We start from the raw sequence: 23,303 nt of genomic DNA on the forward strand, positions 1-23,303 counted from the left end.
GGTGGCTTCCCTTTGTTTTCTTATTTTGATCCCCTTGATACAAGGAAGGGGTCATTCAGTTTAAGAACTCCCAGCTTTGCACTGTTTTAATTTTGTTAACTGTTATTCAGCATCCAAAAGAATGCTTCCAGCATGTATGTTCTGGGTTTATCAAGTTTCCAGCTTAAATCCCCTCCCATCTTTCTGAGCATAAAGGCAGGAGAGGTGGGTGGGCGTGAGTGTGTACAGCAGAGAGAAGAAAAGAAATATGGGGCCATCACATTTTTTGACGTTTGAACATGGAAAGAAAACTATACCATTTTGTAATTTTTACTTTACATCACATAGTGCAAGCATGATTTCTGTAGAAGTGTTTGTTTTGGTTATTCCTGGCATAGCACGTTTTAGGTTTGTTTTGGGTTTTTTAGTAATATTGTTTGGTTACAGATCTCAGCCGACCTTGGCAAGCTCAGTGAATTCCAAGAACTTTGTATTTGTAAGGAGCAGCATCTTACTTCACAGAAGTTGCTACTGTCAGTGGCCAGTTTACTTAGCACGTGACTTTGGGGTGGCCTCAGTGAGTGCCTTTTTCTACTGAAACAAATCATACAGTTTTGTCCATCAGCCAGAATATTTTGCTGGAGAGGGTCATGAATCTTGGAGAGCAGCATATAGGAAATACTGGTTTATTAGAGCATTATGAGTTGACTTCTCACCCTGCAGAGCCGCACAGTTGCTGTTCTATAGTGAGTGTTTAGTTAGTTGTACCTAGACCACATGGTACAGACAAGTTACAGTGGCTCTAAAGGCTCACACTACCCACTTCTTGGGAAGTCCATGTGGCTCTGCTTTAGCATGACTGCCATGGCTGGGTTCACCTTCATTGATTGAGACAGAATTTGGAAGAGAATGCAAAATTTCAAGGAGTTGCTGAGGCTAAAGCAATGTTTCAGGCGTAAGGCATGGATTTGTTTGGGTTAAGTATTGCAATCCTGTTTATCCTAGAGGAAATAAATTTCTTTTTCTTTGAATTAATAACTTTTCTTTATGTTTTTGCAAGGCAGGGTAGAAGAGGACCCCTGTTTTACTGAAATGAGTTGAGCTCACTCCTGTGAGTTGAGCTGTACTTATGCGTGCGGGTGATCTGGTATCATCCAGCAGAAGTTGGGTTCTCAAAGACTAAAGCCTGCAGTGATCAAGAGCTTGAGGACTCTGCAGTCCAAGCCAGAGAGGAAGTTTGTGCTCATGACTGGAGTTGGAAAATGAATGCAAGTTGGCGTTTGTTTCTTCTTGCAGCATGGCAGAAGCTGAAAGGAACCTCTGGCCATCATCTGGTCCCACCCACCCTTGATCAAGCTGGACCACCATGAGCTGTGTACCCAGGACTGCGCTCAGAAGTTTGAGTACCTCCAACACTGGAGACTCCACAGCCTCTCCAGGCAACCTGTGCCAGTGCTCAAACCAGCTTGACGTAAACAAAGTGTTCCCTGCTTTTCAGAGGGAGCCTCCTGTGCTTCCGTGTGTGCCCACTGCTCCAGTACTGCCACCAGGCAGAAAGAGCCTGGCGCCATCCTCTTTGCATCCTGCCCGCTGGATGTTTATCTACATTGATGAGATCCTGCCTGAGCCTTCCCTTCTCTGCGTTGTCCTTCCAGGAGATGTCAGGGTGGTTGAGGACCAGAGCCTGGGACTCAAAATCTGAGTTTAGACACAGGTACTGATAATGTCCTCCAGACTGTGTGGGACAGGTATACATCCACCTGGTGTTCCTGTCGACTGCAGCTCTTCCAGAATTGAACACAGTAAGAATGAGGACTTCAGGGAGATTAGCTCTTTCTGTAGCTCCTTTTACTTCCTACATGCTGTTTTTTGGTGGTTTCTAGTTCTGCTTATTTGCTTTATTTTTCCCTGTGCAGGAGGGATGAGGAGGACCAGAATTTTATCACCATCTTCTCATTTTGAATCACACTTCAGTATCTTCACCCATCAAACCACTTTTCATTCTGTGAGTACCTCAAGAGATAATTATATTTAGGGTTTGTTTGTTAGGAATGCATTACTTGATGCATGACTTCAGTCATATCCCCCCTGAGTAAGGAAAGAAAATGCAGAGGGCTGTGAGTGAAGTATTTTCTAGAAATATCTGAGGGGCAGTACAAGGCAGGACCATGGTGATCTTGTACTATACAGGCACTCTCCTTCTAGATACTTCTTTCCTTGGAAAGGCAAACTCCTGCGCTGCATGACTGAAGGTTGCCAACTCCGACTCAGCTGCAAGCTCTGTAAAAGTCTGTGTTGACAGCTAGTGGCAGTTCCTTAGGGTGGAAAATCATGTGGCAAGCCGTAATTGAGTTGAGGCATTTCCTCCCTCCTACTCTCCTCATACTCTCAGAAGCACACTTGTCATGTCCCAGATGAATGTTAAAGTGCCTTAACTTCCAGCAGCAAACCTAGGTGGAGCATTGGCTCAATTTATTGAAGTAAGTTTTACCTGTCCATTTGGCCAGAAATGTTTTGTTTGCTACTTCATTCCCTAACTGGTTGAAGTCCTACTTTATCCACTGTTTGGGTAAAGTTAAGCAACTTATAGCTCAGTATTATGTGGGTTTTTTTTCCCTATTCTTTCCAAGTACCCCTGACTTTAGGAAATGAATCCCACCTAAACAGGTGATTTAATTCCCCTGAACACTTTTTCCACAATAATAATAGTGCAGCTTCTGAATTACAGGGAAGTATCTCTTAGCAATGTTGTCAATCCAGTAGAGGACTTACTCAGAGGAACAATTTCAAATCCCAGATCCGTGCAAATAGGGAGCATGAACATGGAAAAAAATCTCCAGGCAGGTTTAGATCTGCAGATTACCCCAAAATGTGGAAGGTTAGCTTACCCAGAGTTAAGACCTTGCTCTGATTTTTCTCAAAGTAATGCATCAGCAGAAGGTGGGATTAAGTGCACACAATTGGCCTTCAAACAGCTCCAAGTACCTTCAGCCCCTGGGTCTCTGCTACTATTTGCTCATCAGGAGAAAAGTTCTCTTATTTACTTCCAAAAATAAATTTGAATGTGATAGAACTCCTGTGGGAAACTGGTTAGTGCAGTCCAGTGGCCAATGCTGGTCAGTTTGCTGTTTTGGGTAGTGCCTGGGCTGTTGCTTATTTCAGAAAGAGAACTCAAACTCCTACACTGCAGTATCAAGGCTCCTGTGCTACTTTTAATTTTCAGCACCAACACAGCCAGTTGCCTCACAGATTGTCTCTATGTTTCATAACTAATTAAGCAAATCGTGTAGTAGTGATTACAATCAGGGTAATGGATGGACTTAACAGCAGATGCAGGGGTCAGGAATGAGCAAGGCTATAAAACTAGCTTAATTTTATATTCCAATACCATTATTCCTAATTCTGCTAGCCATTGACTAGACACTGGCACCCAAACAGAGTTGCCTTCATGCCTGAAGGAGAAAAACAAGAAAACTTTTTTTTTTGGCAGTCATTTAGAAAGATACTGTTTCTAAGTTCTTGCATTACATAATTACAAATTTAACAATTTGTGCTGCTCCAAAAGCCTCCAAATTCACACTAGAATTAACACAGAAGATTGATTTTGAAATACCACTACATCTGGGAGGCTGTGACCCCAAATCTGGAGTTTTAGAAGAAATGCTGGCTGCAGAGTTTGCACATGCCTGGGAGAACATTTGTGATTATGGCTGGATTCAGTCACCAAAGCCTAAATCTGATGCTTCAGGTTAGGTAATCTACACAGTGCTGCAAATCTATGTAAAACAGTACAAGCATCACCAATGAATCAGAATTGACAAAGACCTGTCTCTTCTGTGAATAAAAGCCTTGAAAACTCACATTAAAAAATGTCTTAAGTCAGTTTTTATGATCTCTCAGGTTTTCTTGCTTGTTATTAGAGGTCTATAATGTTCCTGTCTTTGTTCTATTATGGCTTTGCAGAGACTGAATTGACTTGACTGTAACCTTCCCACACATCAAAAGATACTTACTGACCCATACTGGAAAGAATGGGACAGTATTTTCCTGATGAAACATTATTCCCGTAGTCCAGTGTATGGACAAAAGGTGTGTACTATTTATGCACGAGAACATAATTTGTTAATAGTATCAAGTTAGTTACTAACAGTGCATATGAAGTGGCCTGAATGACTTTTTCCAGTCAGAGAGCAATTTAAAAGAGTAAATAAATTATTCCCATTTTATCATGCAAACTGTAGGCAGCATAAAAGCCTGACTGATAGCAACACAAAAAATGAATTAAGTAGAATTATTTTTTCAGGTGAATTGCCTGTACCTTCAACTGATTTAATTCTAAATATCTTTACTGTAACAGTTTTTTATGCTTAAAGAAGGCATAAATAATCCCCCAGCTGATACATATAGATATGAATATATATAATATATATAATATATATAATATATATATATATTCATATCTATATGTATCTGTATATCTATTTCTATGACACTAAGGTCTTAGAAAAAAGCAATCTTCATACAAATTGGAGTTGAACTCCAAAAGCTTTGACATTATGGAACTCGTAGGTAAAGGTATCTTTTCTTCTCCTTTTCACTAAAATCAAATTCAACCAAGAAATTCTAACTTAACTCCCACTATTGTAAGGAAAACAGTCTTTTTTTAAGAGATTGCAAAAAAACATTTACTGAAGATTAGTCTGAGCTCTAACAAAATAAAAGTAGAATGACTCCCTATGTCTTCTTTCCCCATCTACCTCCTGTAAGAGAAAACGTCTATAAAATTTACATCAATGAATTAATGTTTCAGTTCTAATTTGAAGGAAATGAAGAGCTTTTTAAATAAAATAAAACAAACACTAAAACCTCTAAGTTACAAGATTTGTTTCAGCAACTGATTTGTTTCAGCAACTTCAAAATTAGAATGGAAGTGTCTTTGAAAAAGACAACTCTGTGAGAGAACCACATTTAAAATGTGTTAAGAAATATTAGTTTTATTTAACCAGTTTTCACAGCTGAATATTTATTCTATAAAAACTTTACAGATTGTACAGTTTATATATAGTTCAAACTACTAGAACAAAGAAGTAGGTCCCACAGATGCAAAAATACTGTACCAATCCAAGGTAAAGGCAGATTTACACACTGTACAGCTCTCCACTGGGAAGGGGTGGTGGGTCAGTTCCAAGTAAAAAGTTCAAAACTGTACAAAAATAAGGTTTGATTTAATTTTCATTCTTCATAATACATTCAATAAGATTGCAAGCACAGATACCCAAGTAATAATAGATATCTGCAGTCAGGAATCAATAACCACTCCTGAAAGGAATGCAAAATAGGTCTATTTACACAGGGCACTCTTTTACACCATACTGCATATAGTGTAGATTTCAAATAATAAAAAAGCATAGACAAAGAACATTAAACATCTAATATAAGGTAGTTTTTTTTAAGAGTTTTTTTTTTTTACTTAATAGTGTGCCAAAAGAATTTTAACTTATTAAATAATATATTCTAAGTGAACCTAAAATTTATGAACATAAAATTCATTTTTGGTGTAATACATCAATTAAACCAGCAAATAGGAAAAAAGAACCAAAAACAAAATCCAAACTGTATATAAAGTAGTATTTTCACCCAGCAACAGGAGCACTTATGTAGTTATTAAAAAAAAAAAACAACAACAAATAAACAAACAAAAACCCCCCAAACAACAACCAAAAAAAAAAAAAAAACCAAACCAAACCAAAACAAAACAAAACCAACCCAGAGAGGCTTTTTAAAAAGCCACTAAAACTAACTTATAACTTAGGATATTCATATATAAGATATTCAGTGATTCACTAATACTGCAAAACAAGCTTTTTTTGTGTTGGTTTTTTTTTCTTCCTTCCCCCTTCCATTTCCCTCTGGCTCTCCCTCTTCCCTTTCCCTAAGAGACAGTGGTTTCTTCATGCTGTCTGGCTAAGAATCAGACATACTCCGGCCCCCTCCTCCCACCCCCCTATACCTCCCCCCAAAAATAACAGAGTGTTTCCTTAGCATTAATCCTGAGCACACTCTCTTTTTGGGGATATGTGTGATTTAAGCATAATAGGGTTTAGTTACCCCAACGTTTTAGAATGTTTCATTACTTGAGGTATTTCAACCTTCTTCTGAGACAATGCCTTTTCTCTAAGCTGACTCACTGGGCAGAGAAAGCAAGGGCTGGCTAATACCCGTTTCAATTCTGTATTCTCATGAAAAAGAAAAGCATTACTCCAGACTTCCCTGCCACACAGAAAATAATGCAACACCATTCACTTTTTAATTCATTCTCTATTTGATACAGTACTAGCCAAAGATAACAAAAACTAGAGCTTTTAAAGAGATGTTTGGTAGTGCACTCTATCATTTTTTACTTTGTGTGTGTCTACATACACACTCTCACACATATTACATTTATATCTATATCTATATAAATATATAGATATATATATATAAAAGACATATATAGATATATGCACACACATACACTTGTGTGTGTATACATCTGCATGTAACAATCAGGGAGAAAGGAGTTTTGTTCAAATTTAAGAGATACAGTACTTTTAAACCCCTTGACAATAAAAGGGGAGGGGGGTGTGTGTCCACTCCTGTTCCCAAGCTGAGCAAGGGGTTAGTTTATATAAGGGTTTTTTAAATGGGCATATTTTGCTTGCCCTGATGTCCAAGAAATACAATTCCAGTGTCATGGGCATCTCATCAGAATTCATCAATTCTGTTCTGCAGATATTTTAACATTGAGTCCATCCCTTGTGCTGAGCCCCAGATTTTCTTCAAAACTTCACATTCCTTTTCATTTGCTTGTTCCAAGTCCACCTTCATGATGTTACGTACTAAAGCTTTGGATTCTTCAAGTACCTGGGCCAAAATTAAAAAAGGGGGAGTTAGGTTAGTATTGCCTGAGAACTGAGCACCCCATGTACTTCTATGGGCATATAACAGGTTTATATGGACAAATGCTGGAGCTGATTATCAACTTAAGCTTATCAATTCATTACTGTGACTGTAAGAAATGTTTCTCATAGTCATCTTCCTTGTGGCATCCCACAAAATTTCCTTTACCTTACACCAGCACAATTTAAAAGTGCATAGAAGTGTGAAAATAATGAAAATCATAAAATAACTATGAAAGCATATATATATGGTTCTGGAACTACAGGGAAGTACAAGTCCATAGTAGTGAAGGCTAATCATGACACACTTTCCCCAAACTGCTCTAATAACTGGCCAGATCTTGATTTCTTAAGCACTTAAAATACATTGAAAAAAATCTCATTTGTTTTTTCTGTTTAGAAAATGAATAATTTGCTTTTAAAATCCAAAATTTCTAATGTACAGAACAGTTAATTTGTACTGCACCTTTCCTTGTAAGAAAGTTAAAATTACCACTACTTGATGCTATCTTGTACAACTGCCAGTAGCACACACAACCACTACGTGTTATTCATAAAACAAAGTCCAGCATAATGTCAAAGACTGTATTTATTTCCTTGGTAATTTAAATTAGAACTCAAGCTAACTCAAGATTTCTGTGCAGATGTTAGGGCAACTGTTTATACTGTTTATTAGACTAAGTTGGACTTCAGCAACTATGCTAATACCAGATTATATTATAAAAATCCAGTGCTGGTTTATGTTCCTTACCAAATGCCACAGTACACTGTAGTTAAGAACAATCAGATAGAAACTTAAAAAAGAATCCTAAAAAACCCCAAACCAGAAAGATACATAAAAATCTGTCAAAAAATATTGCTGTACTATAATGCAGTGCTTGTTTCATGAAAAGACTTTTTTCAGGACAAAAAGATGTAATCTAGTACTATTTAGATTAATTCTTATTCATCTAATCATAAAAATACAAGAAGATAAAGGAAACTTACAACTGAATTACATGTGACAAGTTCTTTAATTCGAACCATTACTTCCTGTGTGAATGTTCCTGGCCAGAACACTTGGGAGACGAGTCCTTTGGCACAAGCTTCCTGCGCCGTCAACTTCCTTCCACTGAACAACATTTCGTTGGCCTGAAGGGATAAAAAGTTACTTCTGGTATGAAATGTAATGAGACAAAACTCATCAAAGGAAAAATGTTCAAAACAAATAAGAAAGAAAAATGCCTGCACTGTTTGAAATAGTTTCATTACAGCTCTTCCAAGTTTTAATTAAAAAAAGAAAAACATTGGCCTACAGCTGGCTGGTCCGTATTGTTGACCAGTACTAGGTCAGTAGTTATTGAAATGTGGATGTCTATAAGGTTTAACATTTAATGGTTAAATGTGAAAATGTCTTCTGTCATCTCCTGACTGTGAATGTTTGTTAACTCTGGCTTTCTTGCAGTATTGCTGACTTGGTTATCGGTGTATGTGGGAATAGGTTATAATGCCTGGCAAACCTGTAAAACAGCAAAGAATACATCAACTTGCCCATTATAATGATGTATTCCAATTTCTGACCAAATTAATAGAAAATAAAAATTCACATTTTCTTCAAGAGTCCAATACTGAACTGATAAATCCTCTCAGAATCTGATATAGCAGTCTTATTAAAAACCCCCAGTATTTAAAAGATCTTGCACATGGTTTAAGGTACAGAATCAAGTATTATCTTCTATGCAACAAGATGCTCTCTCTAGTTCTGTAGATTTTTTGATTTGTAATTATCATGCACTTTACTATTTACCAATTTCCCCATTAAAGTTTTGTCCTGCAGCCACTTTAATTCTAGCTATAGTGAGGCTTTTTATACAGTTTGCAGTGACATTTACAGGGAAACAGGCAGTGGAAATTAAAAAAAAAAAAAAAAAATCAGTGTTATTATTTCATAATGACTTATTTCCACTGAAAAATATGACAAACCCATTACTGGATTCTTGAAATATAGGAAATAAGGCTGTTCTAAAACACAAACCTGACAGGTGTAACATTCCTGAGGGGAAAATGAAGTTTTTAATGTCCAATACTGGAAATTTTCATAATTATTTCAGCAACTTTCAGTTAAGAATCTCAAATAATTACTACCTTAATAAATAATTATTTATTTGCTGTGCTACCATGTTCCTGGTATTGCATTTTACACATGAAGTAATTTGGATCTCCTATTTGTTCCTTTGCAATCTCCTATTTGTTCCTTTGTAATGAAATACAAAGTCTGGATTCTACTGGCAGTTTACTCCTGACTGCCAGTCCATTAGGAATGCAAGGAAAAAACCCAGCCACTTTCCTTGCATATTTTACTTTGATTTTACCATCAACACATCTCTCACAGTTACTATGGAAAGCTATGATTCACATATATTAACTGATAAAAACCCAAATCTCTTGCACTATGATTAAGTTCTATACCCTATAGTTCTACCTTCTGAGAACACAGTATCAAATATACAAGGTTCATTAACCATTCCTTCTCATTTTCCACAATGTATGTGAATAATAATAAGCTGAAATACTAGATAAAAATCAGAGATGTATACACAGTTGTCTAAAAATGGAATCATTTTTCCTACACAGTTGGGGGAAAATTAGTCTTCCAAAATAATTTAAAAAACACTTAACATTTCTGTGAAAGATCAAAATGTGAAGTCAACCTAACTAATAGTTAGGACAGGCAAGCATTTAAACCAGGTGGTCAGGTCTACATATTCTTGACATGTATCTTTGCAAGGATAAAAATGAATGCTAGCCTTTTTTTCACCCTAAAACTTAGTTGCAACTTCTGAGTTCTCCTGAACATTAAATATCGTAAGTGAGAATGGTGCAGTTATCTTATTTCTGCCAGCTGTAACACATTATTAGCATAAAATCTCACAAAAAATGAGCATTCCCATTGATGTTCTCACTTGACAGGTTTTGAAGGGAAATGTCTTGCTCTGGCATCTTCACTTTTGATCTATACACAACATCTGCTGGAGACCAACTGCTAAAAAAGCTTTAATCATAATCATGCTTTGTACCTGCTGTAAAAATTCATTCACTTGGTGGTTACTTTCCAAGAAATATACTACAGCAATAGAAATGAGTGTGACAAAAATATTTCACTAAGATTCTTATTAGCAACCTTCATTTTCTACTCTGATAGAAAATGTCTCTTTCCACAGAGGAACTTCACTTGGTCCTCTGGACTCTCTTCCAGTGAGGGCTTTGATGCTCACCAGGGTCCTTTTGTGCAAAGCCACAGGCACCAGGGGCCATGGAGCACCTCAGCTCTCTTGCACCATGATCAGGAGGCAGCTAGCTAGCCTCTGAACCACCCCAGATCCTGGCTGTGATGGGGACTCCAGGCACTATGGAACCATGTTTTCCTTATGACTGACGGAAAAGTGAAAACATCCTGCCAAGCGTGCTGGGGACTGGCAGGGACACCCAGTGTGTAATGTGTGATCACACAGATCCTGGGCTTCATATCTAGGACCTGAAAACCAGAGCAGGAGCTTCATGGCAGACAGATAACAACATCTCCCCATACAGATATCATCTTCATGTCTAGTACAGATTACTTTCAAAACTCAAAAGCCAAGTCTAGGGACACTTCTAAAATTCTTGATAATTCCAAGATGGTATCAGTTTTGAATCCTAAGGTTTGGGCCTCAAATTTCCTGGAACAAACTCACGGTTGAAAATGTTTGGGAAAAAAAATCCCCATCCATAACAGACCTGCTGACCCACAGAAGGTGACTGACCCCACATGGAAGATATTTCCAGGAATCTTGCAATTGAACATTTTTACACAGCTGCAGCTAAGAACATTGCATTTTAAGACTAACTTACAAGAGTTAGGGGTGGCACTGCTCCTGCTGAATTGATATATTTGTAGAAAATGTTATGATGCATACAGAGGCCTTAATTCTTTGCTTTGTATATTTTTTTCCCCTGGATACTTTGCATTTCACTCATAACATCTTCCTGCTGACTTCTCTCTCTCTTACAGACAACAACATGCTTCTTTATCAAAGTCTTCAGTATGGATTCTGAACATATTTCATGAAATGTGCTGAGTAAAGTTCAGCTTTGTTCCAGAGAGACACTGCTTTGCTGCAGAGAGTCAAGGATAGTACAAAAACAGTGGATCTTTTCCCCCTTTTTGCACCAATCATTTTGGAATTGTTACCATTGGAAGCTTTCAATTTAAATCTTTATATTTAAGAATGAGAGCATTCACAAACACACAGGGAAGAGCTTGTGTTTTTTGTACAACTTATAAAGAAATGGAAAGTAACAACCACAAGTCTTTAAAGGATGAGGATGGATGGAATGGATGGATGAATGGATGGATGGCCAAATAAAAAGGGAAAGGAACAATCAGTACTTGAAACATGCTAAGATATTAAAGATACTCTTATAACTGTTAATCTATTTCAGTTACCTTTTCTGTTCTCTTCTAATAACTAAATCCAAATATGACACAATTAGCTATTAGATCTTTTAGAACTGGTGTTGTAATATATATTTTTAAAATAAATAAATACCTACAGGGAAAAAAAAAGGCTTTTATAAAGAACAGCAATTCTGGAAAACAGGTGTAGCCACAAGCACTTGTTTCATACTGTCCAAATTGGAATAGGATGTAGGTCTAGGTTTTCAAACAACACAGCATGAAAAAACACTAAGCAACATGAAAATAACATAGGTAGGAGATTCTTAAATAGTTTTTTGTTAGGAGTACATGGAAGCTGAAATAGTTATTTTGAATAGTGGCATAAGACTGCTCCTGGCTGGTGTCATAGTGCTCTGCTGTGCAGTGACACCGAGTGCCACACTGGTGCTGTGCTGAATGCAAGACACCCATGGCTGGTCCCCACAAGGCAGCAGCAGGGGAAGTGTGTCTTGGTACACAGGACATGACCCTTCTGACACCATCAGGGCCAAAGGTGGGATTAAATCCCGTGCCTGCTTTCTGTTTTGTGCATGCAGGTGAAGAATAAGTTGTAAGAGCCTGGAGCAGAAAAGCTATAAAGGGTGGCTTCTCATGAAAGGTTTTCATGAGAGAAAGTAAAAAATTAAGAAAAAGACAACACAGGAAGGCAGAAAGTCTTGAAATCACACTGGATAAATCATCCCAACTGAATTGTGAAGCTGCCAGCCCCTACCCTGCAAGCTACTTACAGAAGCCAGGCCCATTATCCGAGGGAATGTAAGGGATGAACATCCATCTGGACTTTGTCCAAAAGTAGTGTATGGTGTCTGAAACCAGGCCTTCTCGTTGGCCCAAACCACGTCACACAGAGGCAATATAGATGCTCCAAGTCCAATGGCTGGGCCATTTACTGCTACAATGATAGGCTTCTTAAACTGAATAAAAGTATTCACAAAATTCCTGAAGAGAAACAGAAACATGCACTCACTACATATATTGAGAGTGTAAAATATACCAGCCCTTGAAAACTCCGTAATAATTCATCTTCACAGTAACATCACTTTCAAACCCAACCTGATAACCTTCCACAATGAGGTGGTTATTTGGTGGATGAGTGGAGAGAGGTGGATATTGTCTACAGAGTTCAGAGTGAGGATTTCAGCACTGTCTCTCATAAGAGTTTCATAGTCACGCTGTTGATGTATGAGCTGGATGAGCAGACAGTGAGGTGGACTGAAAAATGTCAGAATGGCTGGCCCAGAGGGTGGTGACTTATGGCACAGGCCAGGGATTTAAGTGTTGCACCCCATGGGGTCAGTGATGGGTCCAGCACTGTTCAACAGCTTCGCTGATGATTTGGTTGATGGGGAAGAGCTTATCCTGAGCAAGTCTGCTCAGGATACAAAACCAGGCTGATACACCAGAGGATTCTGCTACCATCCAGAGGGACCTCAACAGGCTGGAGAAATGAGCTGACAGAAACCTCCTAAAGGTCCAGAAGGGAAGTGCAAAGCATTGTGCCTGTGGAGGAATAGCCCCAGGCATCAATCTATGCTGGAAGACAACCCGGAAAGCAGCTTGGCAGAAATTCAGCTAGGGTTCCCAGTGGATACCAAGTTGAACTTGACCCAGCAGTGTGCCAGTGCTATCTATCCTGCACTGCTTTAGGAGGAATGTTGTCTGGAGTTTGTGGGAGTTGATCATGCCCCTCTGCTCAGCCCTAGTGTCATTATGAACTTCTCAGTGAAGGGGAAACTGCAGATGGTCTAGCAAAAGGAGATCAAGGTGACTCAGGGACTCAGTGAGCTGGGCCTGTTCAGCCTGGAGAAGAGAAGGCTCAGGGGTTGTCATCAAAGTGGACAGAGCCAGCCTCCTTTCAGTGGTGCCCATTGAGGCAGTGGGCACAAACTAAAACATAGGAGGTTCCCTCTCAATAGCAGGAAACACTTAACTGCGAGGGTAACCAAACAGGCAGCCAACAAGGTTGTGGACTCTCAGTCTCATGAGATTAAAAAAAAACCCAGGAAATTGTCCTGGCCAACCTGCTCTAGGTGACCTTCCCTGAGCAGGTTGAACAAGATGACCTTCAAATGTCCCTTCTAACCTCAACTGTTTTCTGATTCTGTAAAAGCCTACCATTGTGCCTAGCCCAACCCATCACAGTAGTTGGGCAGGTGCAGAGTTAACACCCCTCTACAAGCATCAGCTGATACAGCACTTTAGTACATTCATGTGTCCTACAGCTCTCAGATAAGGCTGCACCCATTCCACACCTCTGGCACAGCTGTGGGACAGCCCTCCTTGGTCCTCACTGCATTCATGTATGGCATCAGCATAAGGTATTTACCTGTGTTTTTAAGTGACAGTAATAAGGTATAAATGAAGATGGCCAAAGCATTATTGATCTTCCTTGAGGAGCTTTTCTTAACAAATAAATCTGCTTTTTAAAACTATGAACATAAACAGTAGAGCTCTATTATCCCATATCACACACCGGTAAACTTCCCCATCTCATCTCCCTTCTTTTGGTTGGTAATAACGCTCTGGGTACTATGCTATTAGGTGCTAATATATGCATATTCTCATCCTCATTGACAACAAAAAGGACAATTCATTCCAGTACCCACAAAATATGGATGCTTCTCTGTTCTCAAACAGTAATGCCTCCAAGAGCTTCTTAGGAAAAAACAGTCATGTGTGTATGAATACATACAGGCATGACTGTATGGTATGGTATTGCGAAGATAATTTTAAAATTTGCTCCCTATCTGTGTTACATATTTTTGTATTTCTGCAAAACAGGACAATTTTACTATATTGCATTCAGCACTAAAGGTTATCAACACTCCTTCTTAACTCATTCTAGTGAACTGAAATAGCTAAATGCAAAAAAAGCCAAATCCAAACCTGGAACCATCTCATGCAAGTCATCATACAAACATTCCATCCAGAGACTTAAGATAATTTTAATAATGTCTGAATATCCCAGAGAGGACCATCTCTAGAATATACATGCAAAATACCTTATTTGAAAGGGAGGGTGTGTGACCGTAAGTCTTTTAAGTCACCTTTACCCATTTTATTAACAATGAGTATTGGGTGAAAAAACAGGTTTCTAGAAGGGCCCAAGTTAAAATAGTGATAGAAGATCAGTGCTAAAAGCTTCTGGCCATATCTGAAGTCACTGCATAAGCAACTTTTACATGAAATGACTGAAGAATTTCCTTTGATAAAAATAACTATAATCATCTTTACGAACCAACTGTGCCTCCAGTGAAACAGGCTTTACATGTCCATAGCCTTTTTTTAGAAACATGACCATTGATAACAACAGAAGAAGGGCCCTGAAAGAATATAGATACTCTGGAAGAATGCAAGAGACCAGGATCTCAAAACTAGTGCTCAAATGTACTTGTTTGTATTGTTAAAACATGTCTCCAAGATGCATACATTTCTCCCATATATTTTCTTCTACTTGGTAGTAGTTCAGATTAATTTGTTTAAATGTTAGGTTTGGTACCTAGCATTGGGATGATGATCACCAGTATTAATCTACTCCTCTGAAATATCCATCATTCCACTTCTCTGAACGTACTATATCAATTTACTCATTCAATACATGTCTTGAATTTTGGTGTATTAAATTTGTTTTCTGGAAACCCTATGACTACTGAAGTCTTTTAATATTGGTTTTAACTGGAAGAGTATTACAATGCTCCCAGTTTTCACAGTTAAAATTTAAAATTAAAAATGCATGAAATGACAGCCCAAATAGAAAAGGACAGGAAGCATAAAGAAGTGCTGCATGCTATAATGTAACAGGTGAATGTCTGAGATCTTTTTGAATAAGAGGCTTTTGAAATAAAGATAGAACAAGCCAGGCCATATTATGAATAATACCCATCAGATGACTGAAGATAGTCATACATACCTAATAGCTTCTGCCATCTTAGTGCTTTCCTTCTTTCTATCATCCGTTAAACGTCGTATAAAATAAATAAAATCAAGACCACAGCAGAAAATGCTACCAACTGCACTGAACAGCACAAGTTTACTGTCATCTGCAGCTGCTGTGTTCAGTGCACTTTGCACTTCCTTCATTACCTGAAAAATGTCATAAGAATAATTTTAATCCATCATTAAAAAGTAGCATGTTGTTCTCTTCCCTTCCTCCCCCATGAAACCCTTTAACATCTTTAATTTTTCCTTAGGATCCACTCAACCATCTTATTAGAAAAGTTAACTTTCTTCATTATCCAAAAAAAAAAAAGAATTTAATATATTAGATGCTTTGCATTTCAAAACTGTAATTAGACAAAGATAATGAAATCATTAAGGAAAGATCTATTAGGTGTAATCTGTAACTAAAGCACTCATTCAGCATTTCTGTAATTTGGACAGCAGATGGCATATGCAACCAGTACAGAAAAAAAAAGAACCTTAATTGAGGCTAAAGGTTTTTTCAAGTTGCACTTTGCAAATCACTGCATATCTTATAAAAGACAGCACACATCAACAGGGTCAGATAACAGAGTTTTCAAATGCAAGTGAGTTACACATAAAGGCAACTGTACATATAACATCTTGCAAGTCAGAACCTGTGTTTTGTGTATGTTTGTGCCTGAATAACAAGCAGAAATGAGGCAAGGATTTCAAATTCCCCTCCCAAAATCAGAATTGTTCTGACCTCTGGATTTAATGAATTATTTTCAGACGATTTTGTTGATAGTAAAATGTGTGTGAATCCGTCTTGTTTCCTGACAACAATGTCTCTGTACCGGTACGCGCTCTCTGTTTGTCTCACGCTGAAACGTAGCCTTTTATCAAAGGGTTGATCTCTCCTGTCATCAATAAACCTTCGTTTGCTGGCTGTCACTCCTGTTACAGATGTCTGGATGTTGGTTGTACCATTGGCTGCTAATGCTTCCATAAAGGTGGGTGTACCTGGAAATAGTTTAAACAAGTACAATTACATTTGATTAGCTCACCCATCTCAAAATCTCTATTAGCATGAAAACATGCAATTCATACAAAGAGCACATAGTAAATATGAAAGTCAGTGTCCTGGAAGTTATTGAAAGAGAAACTGTGCACAGAGCAAAACTGAAGTGACAAAGGGATTAAAGAAATTAATTTTACCGTTTAGAAAATATACAATTAGTGTAAGCCAAACAGACCAATTGTCATACACTTATTTTTAGAAGAGGAGAAATGTGTATTTAACATTCCTAATACCAACGCACGTCAGTAAGCTAATGGTCTGCTTTCTCCCTTTCTAACATTTTTAAATCATTTAACAGCATCAACATTGCTAAGAGAAAGCAAAAGCCTTTTGTTTCAATCAGAAGTTATCATAAAGAAAAATACACTTAGAATAAACCAAATAAAGAATTTGATTGACAAGATCAGAAAAAAACGTAATAGTCTTTAAAGAAAAATGGAAATGAAGAAATGCAGACTATACTTCTCTGAGAGAAGCACAAGACCCATGAAGTGATGGATATTTTAATGGAGTCATAGACAATGAGATCTTCCTCATGTTAAACATTTTTTGGTATTGGAATTGGCAAATAGACAATTAAGTTTGCTGGTCCTGTTCCCAATCCCTTACACAGAGGGAGTTTGAAGGCATGCAAGTAAACAGCCCATTCCTCATGTCACAGAAGGGACAGGTTTCTCTGTAATGCCCATTAGAAACATAATCCCAAATAATTACGATTCATTAGAGAAAATAAGAGAACATACTGGATCTACAATGCTTCTGTATGTTTAGGTCTCCATGCAAAATCTCCCCCAAATTTGTCATACTAAAGTAATGGAGTGTGCATAGAACAGTGGGGTTAAAAATATTTGGAAAGTGTGTTAGAGTCCAAGATAGTAAAGTTTTGAAAGATTTTTCCTGAGGATTGAGCTCTGAGTCTAAAATCTTCTGGAAAGCTACTGCCCTTATCTCACTAACAGGTAGATGATGTTCAGAACATCATGCATACAATGTCTTAAGAAGTAGAGCTACACCATGTACAAGTAAATTATTAATTAAATGTTATTGTAATTTCTCAGTATCTTTCTGAAGTTATATTTTAAAATTAAATTATTTCAAATTTTAACTGCAACGTACTTCAAACACTTGTGGGTCCAATGAAGATATTAAAGAGGCTCACTTAAGTAACTGGAATGTCCATTATCTCAATATTTCCACTGTATTCAAGTGTTGCTTACCTTGACTCATACAAAGTATGAGAGACAATATGAAGAGACTAAATTTAATTAAAAATTAGACCATTATACATTTTCCTACTTATATTGCAGAAACTGTCTCTAGATATAAATGAAATGTTTATATCAAATATTTTAAAATACATATTTTATTATAAATACCTTATGATTAATTAAGCAAATTGCCTGTTTAAGGATCTATACAATAAGATTCTACTCTACTTTTTAAGGTCTTTCTTGTTGTATTAGTGATTTAATCCTCTTACCATCTCACTTTCTGTGAAAAAGTTAAAGACAACTCAACATTTTTAAATTGTTTAAAGTAAGAGTAAGAAGAGTAAGAAACTGGATTCAGTTTGTGATCAGTTTCATAGACAGAGGTGAACAAAATGAAATATTAGTATTTTGTATTGACACAAAAATTTCACATTTATTCCCAAATTTTCCATGGCTTATAAAATTCCTTTCTATTTCATTTCAGGAGAATAAATAAAAATTTGGTGTATACTAAATATGAATTTGATGAGGAAGGCTTTCAACTTTTTTTGAAACCATATTATGGCAATTACATTCCTTTGAAAGAATTCTCCTGAAAGGGAGTTTGCAGGAACACCAATGTTGCCCCATATTTCATTATGAACACAAGATGAAATTGTCCTTTTGTCCTAGCCATAGTGAAAAAAGTGGAGAATTGGGAGAGCAGGATAGACTAGACTAAGCCAAAACAAGGAGTCAGTAAACTTGTGCAAGACCTTTGAGCCTGTATTTTCCCACGACTCATTCTTCCAAAGATATACTCAAATACCAGAAAATTACTTTTGAGATGCAAGAGGCAATGATTATATACTTTGAGAGACAAAACTTCTGGCAAGAAAGATCAAGATGTAAACATCACAGGCCAATTTTCATGCTTATTGAACTGGCAAGAGACCTGATTTTTATATAAACCCTGTCTACACTTATCAATAGTTGGGAGTTTCAAACCACAAGCAAGGGACAGCTGCAATTCTGGAAGAAGTCTCCTCTTTCCAGTCATGTAAACACACTTCCAGGATACTTGGACTGGACTAAAAAAATCTGTCAGCTTTAGAAACTGTAATTCTGCACAGGGAGACTCGGCCAGCCAGTATAGATCAGAACCAAAAGGTTTAAAATATGTTTGTTAATGTTTGTCATTACCGACACACCTTTGGGACCCTGTATACCTGACAGCACAGGAGGCTTTCTCTTGGCATTTGGTCCTTGGAAGCAAAGGGACAACTCTGAGACATAAAGCAGTATTTCATTTTGTAAGTACACAGGCAAAGGTGGTTTTGCTGCTCAGTCTTGAGCAAATGGTACAGCAAATAGGGATGAAAAAGAGTTCAATTGAGAGTTAAATGTATTGCCAGAGATTTCCTTACATGAAAACTTTACATTAAGGTGACTTATCTTCAGGATAATTACAGCTGTATTTTAGTATTTTAAAACAGAGTTTTGTAACAAACCAAAAGCAGTTCTGCATTTTAAGACATTAATGGAGATAGCATAACAAAGAAACCTCTCCTTTCAAACTGAGCTTCCAAAAATAAGTAAGGACTGGGAAAAAGAGGCAGTTTACCCTGGGTATTGTCAACTAATGAAGAACTGTTTGTTTACAGCGTAAACAAACAGCTTATAGTTATATAAAAACCTTTCCACCTGCAAATTGTAAACAGTGTGATCTCAGAGCTGAAGACAGTAGTACTACTGGTCAAAGCCAAAGCTTCACTATACAGATGCAAAAGGAAGTTGAGACAACTACTTTGTTCTGCAGCTGTTGACCAAAATCTGATAACAGTCAGCAATTTCATGCAACTGCCCTTGGAGGGAAAAAAATTAAAGCTATGAGCAAGAGATAAGAAAGGAACTGGTCTTATCCAAAGGAAGACAAACAAAATACCAGTTTTGGGAAAGGGGCAGAACAAAGGTGTTTTTGTTAAAAACACAAGTTATGCTCATTTCACAACAATCCAAAATTAAAATCCCAAGCAACTCTCTAAGATATTCATGCCTCACTGCTACTAAGTTCAGTTTAGCTTACATATCAAACCTTGAATACAAATACTCCCCTCCCTGCAACAATACTGGGGATGCATCCAAAGAGACGGTTTAAACCCAGCCAAGCTTCTTTTGCACACTTCTTTTTGGGTACATATGTGTTGGTGCTCTTAATTCAAGGTTTGACTGACAGAGTATGCTGTCTCTGAAAGCTTAGCATAGATGCCTAAGGAACAAGCACAAAAACATGAGAGGTGTGAACAATACTGTCTGAGTATTTTCTTTAACTCCAGCCACCAGAAACTTAGCAATTACTAAAATGTGCATGCCCAGAATCATAGGCTGCACCAAACCCCATGTAATTAAATTCTTCTTCTCCACGGGATTGTCCAATTTACTTTTGAAACCACTATGGGTTGTCTTCCAAAGTATCTCTTGGCAGCAAGTTCTGGAACATACATGTTAAATTTCTTCATTCCTTTCATCAGAGCCCTTCTCCAGATTGACTAGCCCCAGTCTTATTTTCCTTTTCTTCTTCCAGAAGCCAGTCCAAGCCTGCCATTCTTCTCCATGCTTCTTCCTCTTCTATTAACTCTTGGAACAGGGCCCAAAATGGGACACAATATTCAATATGGGTTTTGTTTTAAACTACCATCAAACAAATGCCTGCAGAAAACTGTCCAAAACAAACCCAATGCCCTTTTCCTGAGCAGCAACACATAGCCAGGAACCAGTCACTATTTTATGTTTTGCTATAGGCACAGTTTGGTATGTAAGCCTGTTTTGTCCCCTCCTCAATTCCTGGCATTCATCTGCACTGAAAAGTCAGCTCTCATTTTACTCATGAAATCACTCAGTACTTTCAGAGAAGCCTGACGTGTTCACAAGAAGCTTTCAGAATTCCCATGTCTTTCCTGTACCCTCCTGGCACCACTTACATCCTTTTCTACACTAAGTGATGAAGGGGTTAATGAGAAACATCCCACTTGAATAAGCAAATGAACAAACACCACCAGCAGCAATGTCTTGAAGTGTTAACTGCAGAAATAAAACTGCAACTGTAACTGATTATAACTCAAGTACCAGACAGGGAACAGTATGATCTGGAAAACTGATTGGTAAAAACAACTTGAATTTTCAATGAAAAAAAAAGAAATTAAAATCTGGTGCTAGAAGTAAGTTCCATTTTTTCATTAAGTCCTTTCTGCACTTTTACTTCTTCATTGTACCCTGTATATATAATCCACAAGAGTTCAAAATTAGTTGTCCAGTGCAGGTTGCCCACATTTAATTTTTTGCCTACAAACAGAGGTGTTTTGTTACATGTTCATATATATTAGCAATCTCTAATTGTAAACACACTTAAGCTTTTCCAGTCTTAACTCTGCACTACATCAAATTTTTCCACAGAAGACAGAAATTCCAGGCAGCGATACCACAATGCAAACATAATACAGAAGAGTTTCCAGTATTATTTCCACTTCTTCAGTGATTACACAGAAAAGCTCTTAGAATTGTAGTATATTAGCACAGACTAGAGAAACTAAAAATGAGGGTTCTAAACCTCCTATGTATTTGCCTATTTTTTGTCTGAGTATGCATATTAATAGCACTTACATTTTTAATCAAACAAAAGTTCCACTTCAAAATGTCACAATGAATATTTGCAAGAAAAAGAAGTCTCAATTTATTGTACACTTCACCTAAAATGTTGATTTGCTTTGTGTTTCATAAAGAGCATTCAAAATGTGCCAGTCACTTATGTAAGAAAGATGCAACTTAAGTTAATTCCTTCCAGAAAATGTTGTTCCATTGATAAACAGCACAAACCAACAGTGAAACAAGCAATAAGTTGTGCACACACCAGCATCAAAACAGGGATCTCAACAGATGCCATGGAGGAGAGGGAGTGGGAAAAGGACAATATTCCTTCAAATTATAGGCTGATGATCACTGCAATGCCCTGCTGCTGATACCCTCCTCAAAACTCTTACATTATCCTTGCTAAATAAAGTTAACCACTTCTGATTCTGTTTCAAGGAAACAGTTACACAGGCAACCATTAGATGTTCTTCTGCTGTTTTTGTAAATATGCCACATTTCAATACAAGGACTATAGGTTTTAAGAACAGATTAACTGCCAAATTATGATAGAACTTGGTGGAACATCAGCAACAGAAAACTACAACTCGGCAGCAAGGAGTCATGCAGTGGCTGGCAGGCTTGCCTGCCAATGTCGACCTTCAAGTCCTAAGCAGTCCTTTTCTCATGCTGTTTAATTACGACTCTTTTCCCATATATTTTGCATGGGTGTTAATCCTATTAAACTTACATTTCTTACAGAACACTGCTGTTGTGGACAAAATTAATATGAAAAGAGAAAAACACACATGTCCCAGTAATATTTCTCTACTCAACTTTTGAAGTTTTTCTATCTTACACTAGCTTTTAATCTTGGCTGCCATGTCACATTTACAGTAATATTGTCTACAGCAGCTTTCTCCCCCCCTTGTGTAACTATTTTTCTCTTAGATTTCTCTTAGATTACTCAGAGCATCAAATATCTTTATATATTATTTTAATATTTTTAGGAATAGGGCACTATTATTATTATCCAATAAAGTCATATTGGACTTTAGTAGGTTATAGGCTATTAATTATTTTTGCTTTTGGATGTCTTTCCTTTTCAGAACATAAGCATCCATGTGAAGATAAACTCATAATGCCAACCAAAAATGCAACTAATCAAAACAAAATTCTATTACCAGAAGTGGGCAACCAATACAACAGAAAATTGCTTTTTCTTCACCCTTGACTTAAATAGATTTCCATTAGCCTGACTGCTTTATAGTGTATAAGTAGAAATAAAAAAAAAATGACATATGTTTAAAAATGGGAATAACAAAACACTAGACCTAAGATTTGCTAAGACCATACTCACAAAACCAATAAGGATAACAATAATAGATAAATTTGCAACATATCTTTTAAGTAGTATGATTAAATTTTACTGTCTTTGAAGAGGAAATGTGCATTTTTATGCATAATGTTTAAAGTAAACTTTCCAGTCTCACAGTAGAAAGAACATGTCCTGCTCCTAACAACTCCAAAAAGTTTTCCAAACACATCTCCATTCTTATTATTTCACCAAAAATAGAGAAACAAACACTCCTCAGGTAGTAAAATCTTTTTCTCCTTTATCATGGATCAAGATAAATTAGAACTATTCTCCTTTTCCCTTCCACTGCACTTTTAGCCTGTTTTTGGAGTGATTTGTCTTCCACTGACTCTATAGTCAAGATACTACTGACAAATCAAAAACAGTGCATGTGACTGTTCTCACCATTTTAGATGGCTGTAAGGAAAAAAATATATATAAAAATTCCTAAGTGCCTCCAGTATTACTCCAGTCAAGAAATTCCAGCCATATTTCACAGTAGTATGCACAAAACAATTTGATTTGGGAAGCAAAGAGTTAGTTTCATTTCTTTTTTCCGTGAATACATCAAATAAGAAAAGCCTTTCCCAGGTTACAGACTCCTTTTTGAGGTATTTTAATAGTGGGAGCATTTCATAAGGGAAAACTCTTCTATATTTTTGGAGCTGCGGGTTATGATACCACAGCATTCATTCAAAATGCTCTAAAATTTGAGAGTTAAGCAAGGACATCTCTTGGGGCTCATCTACAGAGGGAA

General features: G+C 37.2%; 1 protein-coding gene and 1 long non-coding RNA gene across 2 annotated transcripts in view; one reads left to right on the forward strand and one right to left on the reverse strand.

Annotated features, from left to right (window-relative positions):
- The first annotated feature begins 1,656 nt into the window (after positions 1-1,656).
- LOC128788293 (uncharacterized) lies at positions 1,657-11,330 on the forward strand. The gene is made up of 3 exons (XR_008431015.1): positions 1,657-1,693; positions 1,896-1,984; positions 10,948-11,330. It is a non-coding gene; the product is annotated as an uncharacterized LOC128788293 (long non-coding RNA).
- Positions 4,947-23,303, reverse strand: part of CDYL (chromodomain Y like) — a 105,001-nt gene continuing 86,644 nt past the window's right edge. Inside the window, exons 3-7 of the mRNA XM_053943230.1 lie at positions 16,061-16,317; positions 15,305-15,477; positions 12,123-12,333; positions 7,905-8,048; positions 4,947-6,882 (exon numbers count right to left, since the gene is read on the reverse strand). Coding sequence (XP_053799205.1) covers positions 6,724-6,882; positions 7,905-8,048; positions 12,123-12,333; positions 15,305-15,477; positions 16,061-16,317 — 944 coding nt within the window. The 3' untranslated portion in view covers positions 4,947-6,723. The remainder of the gene's footprint in view (positions 6,883-7,904; positions 8,049-12,122; positions 12,334-15,304; positions 15,478-16,060; positions 16,318-23,303) is intronic.

The sequence above is a fragment of the Vidua chalybeata genome, chromosome 1 (genome assembly GCF_026979565.1).
Source record: "Vidua chalybeata isolate OUT-0048 chromosome 1, bVidCha1 merged haplotype, whole genome shotgun sequence".
Taxonomy (NCBI): Eukaryota; Metazoa; Chordata; class Aves; order Passeriformes; family Viduidae; genus Vidua; species Vidua chalybeata.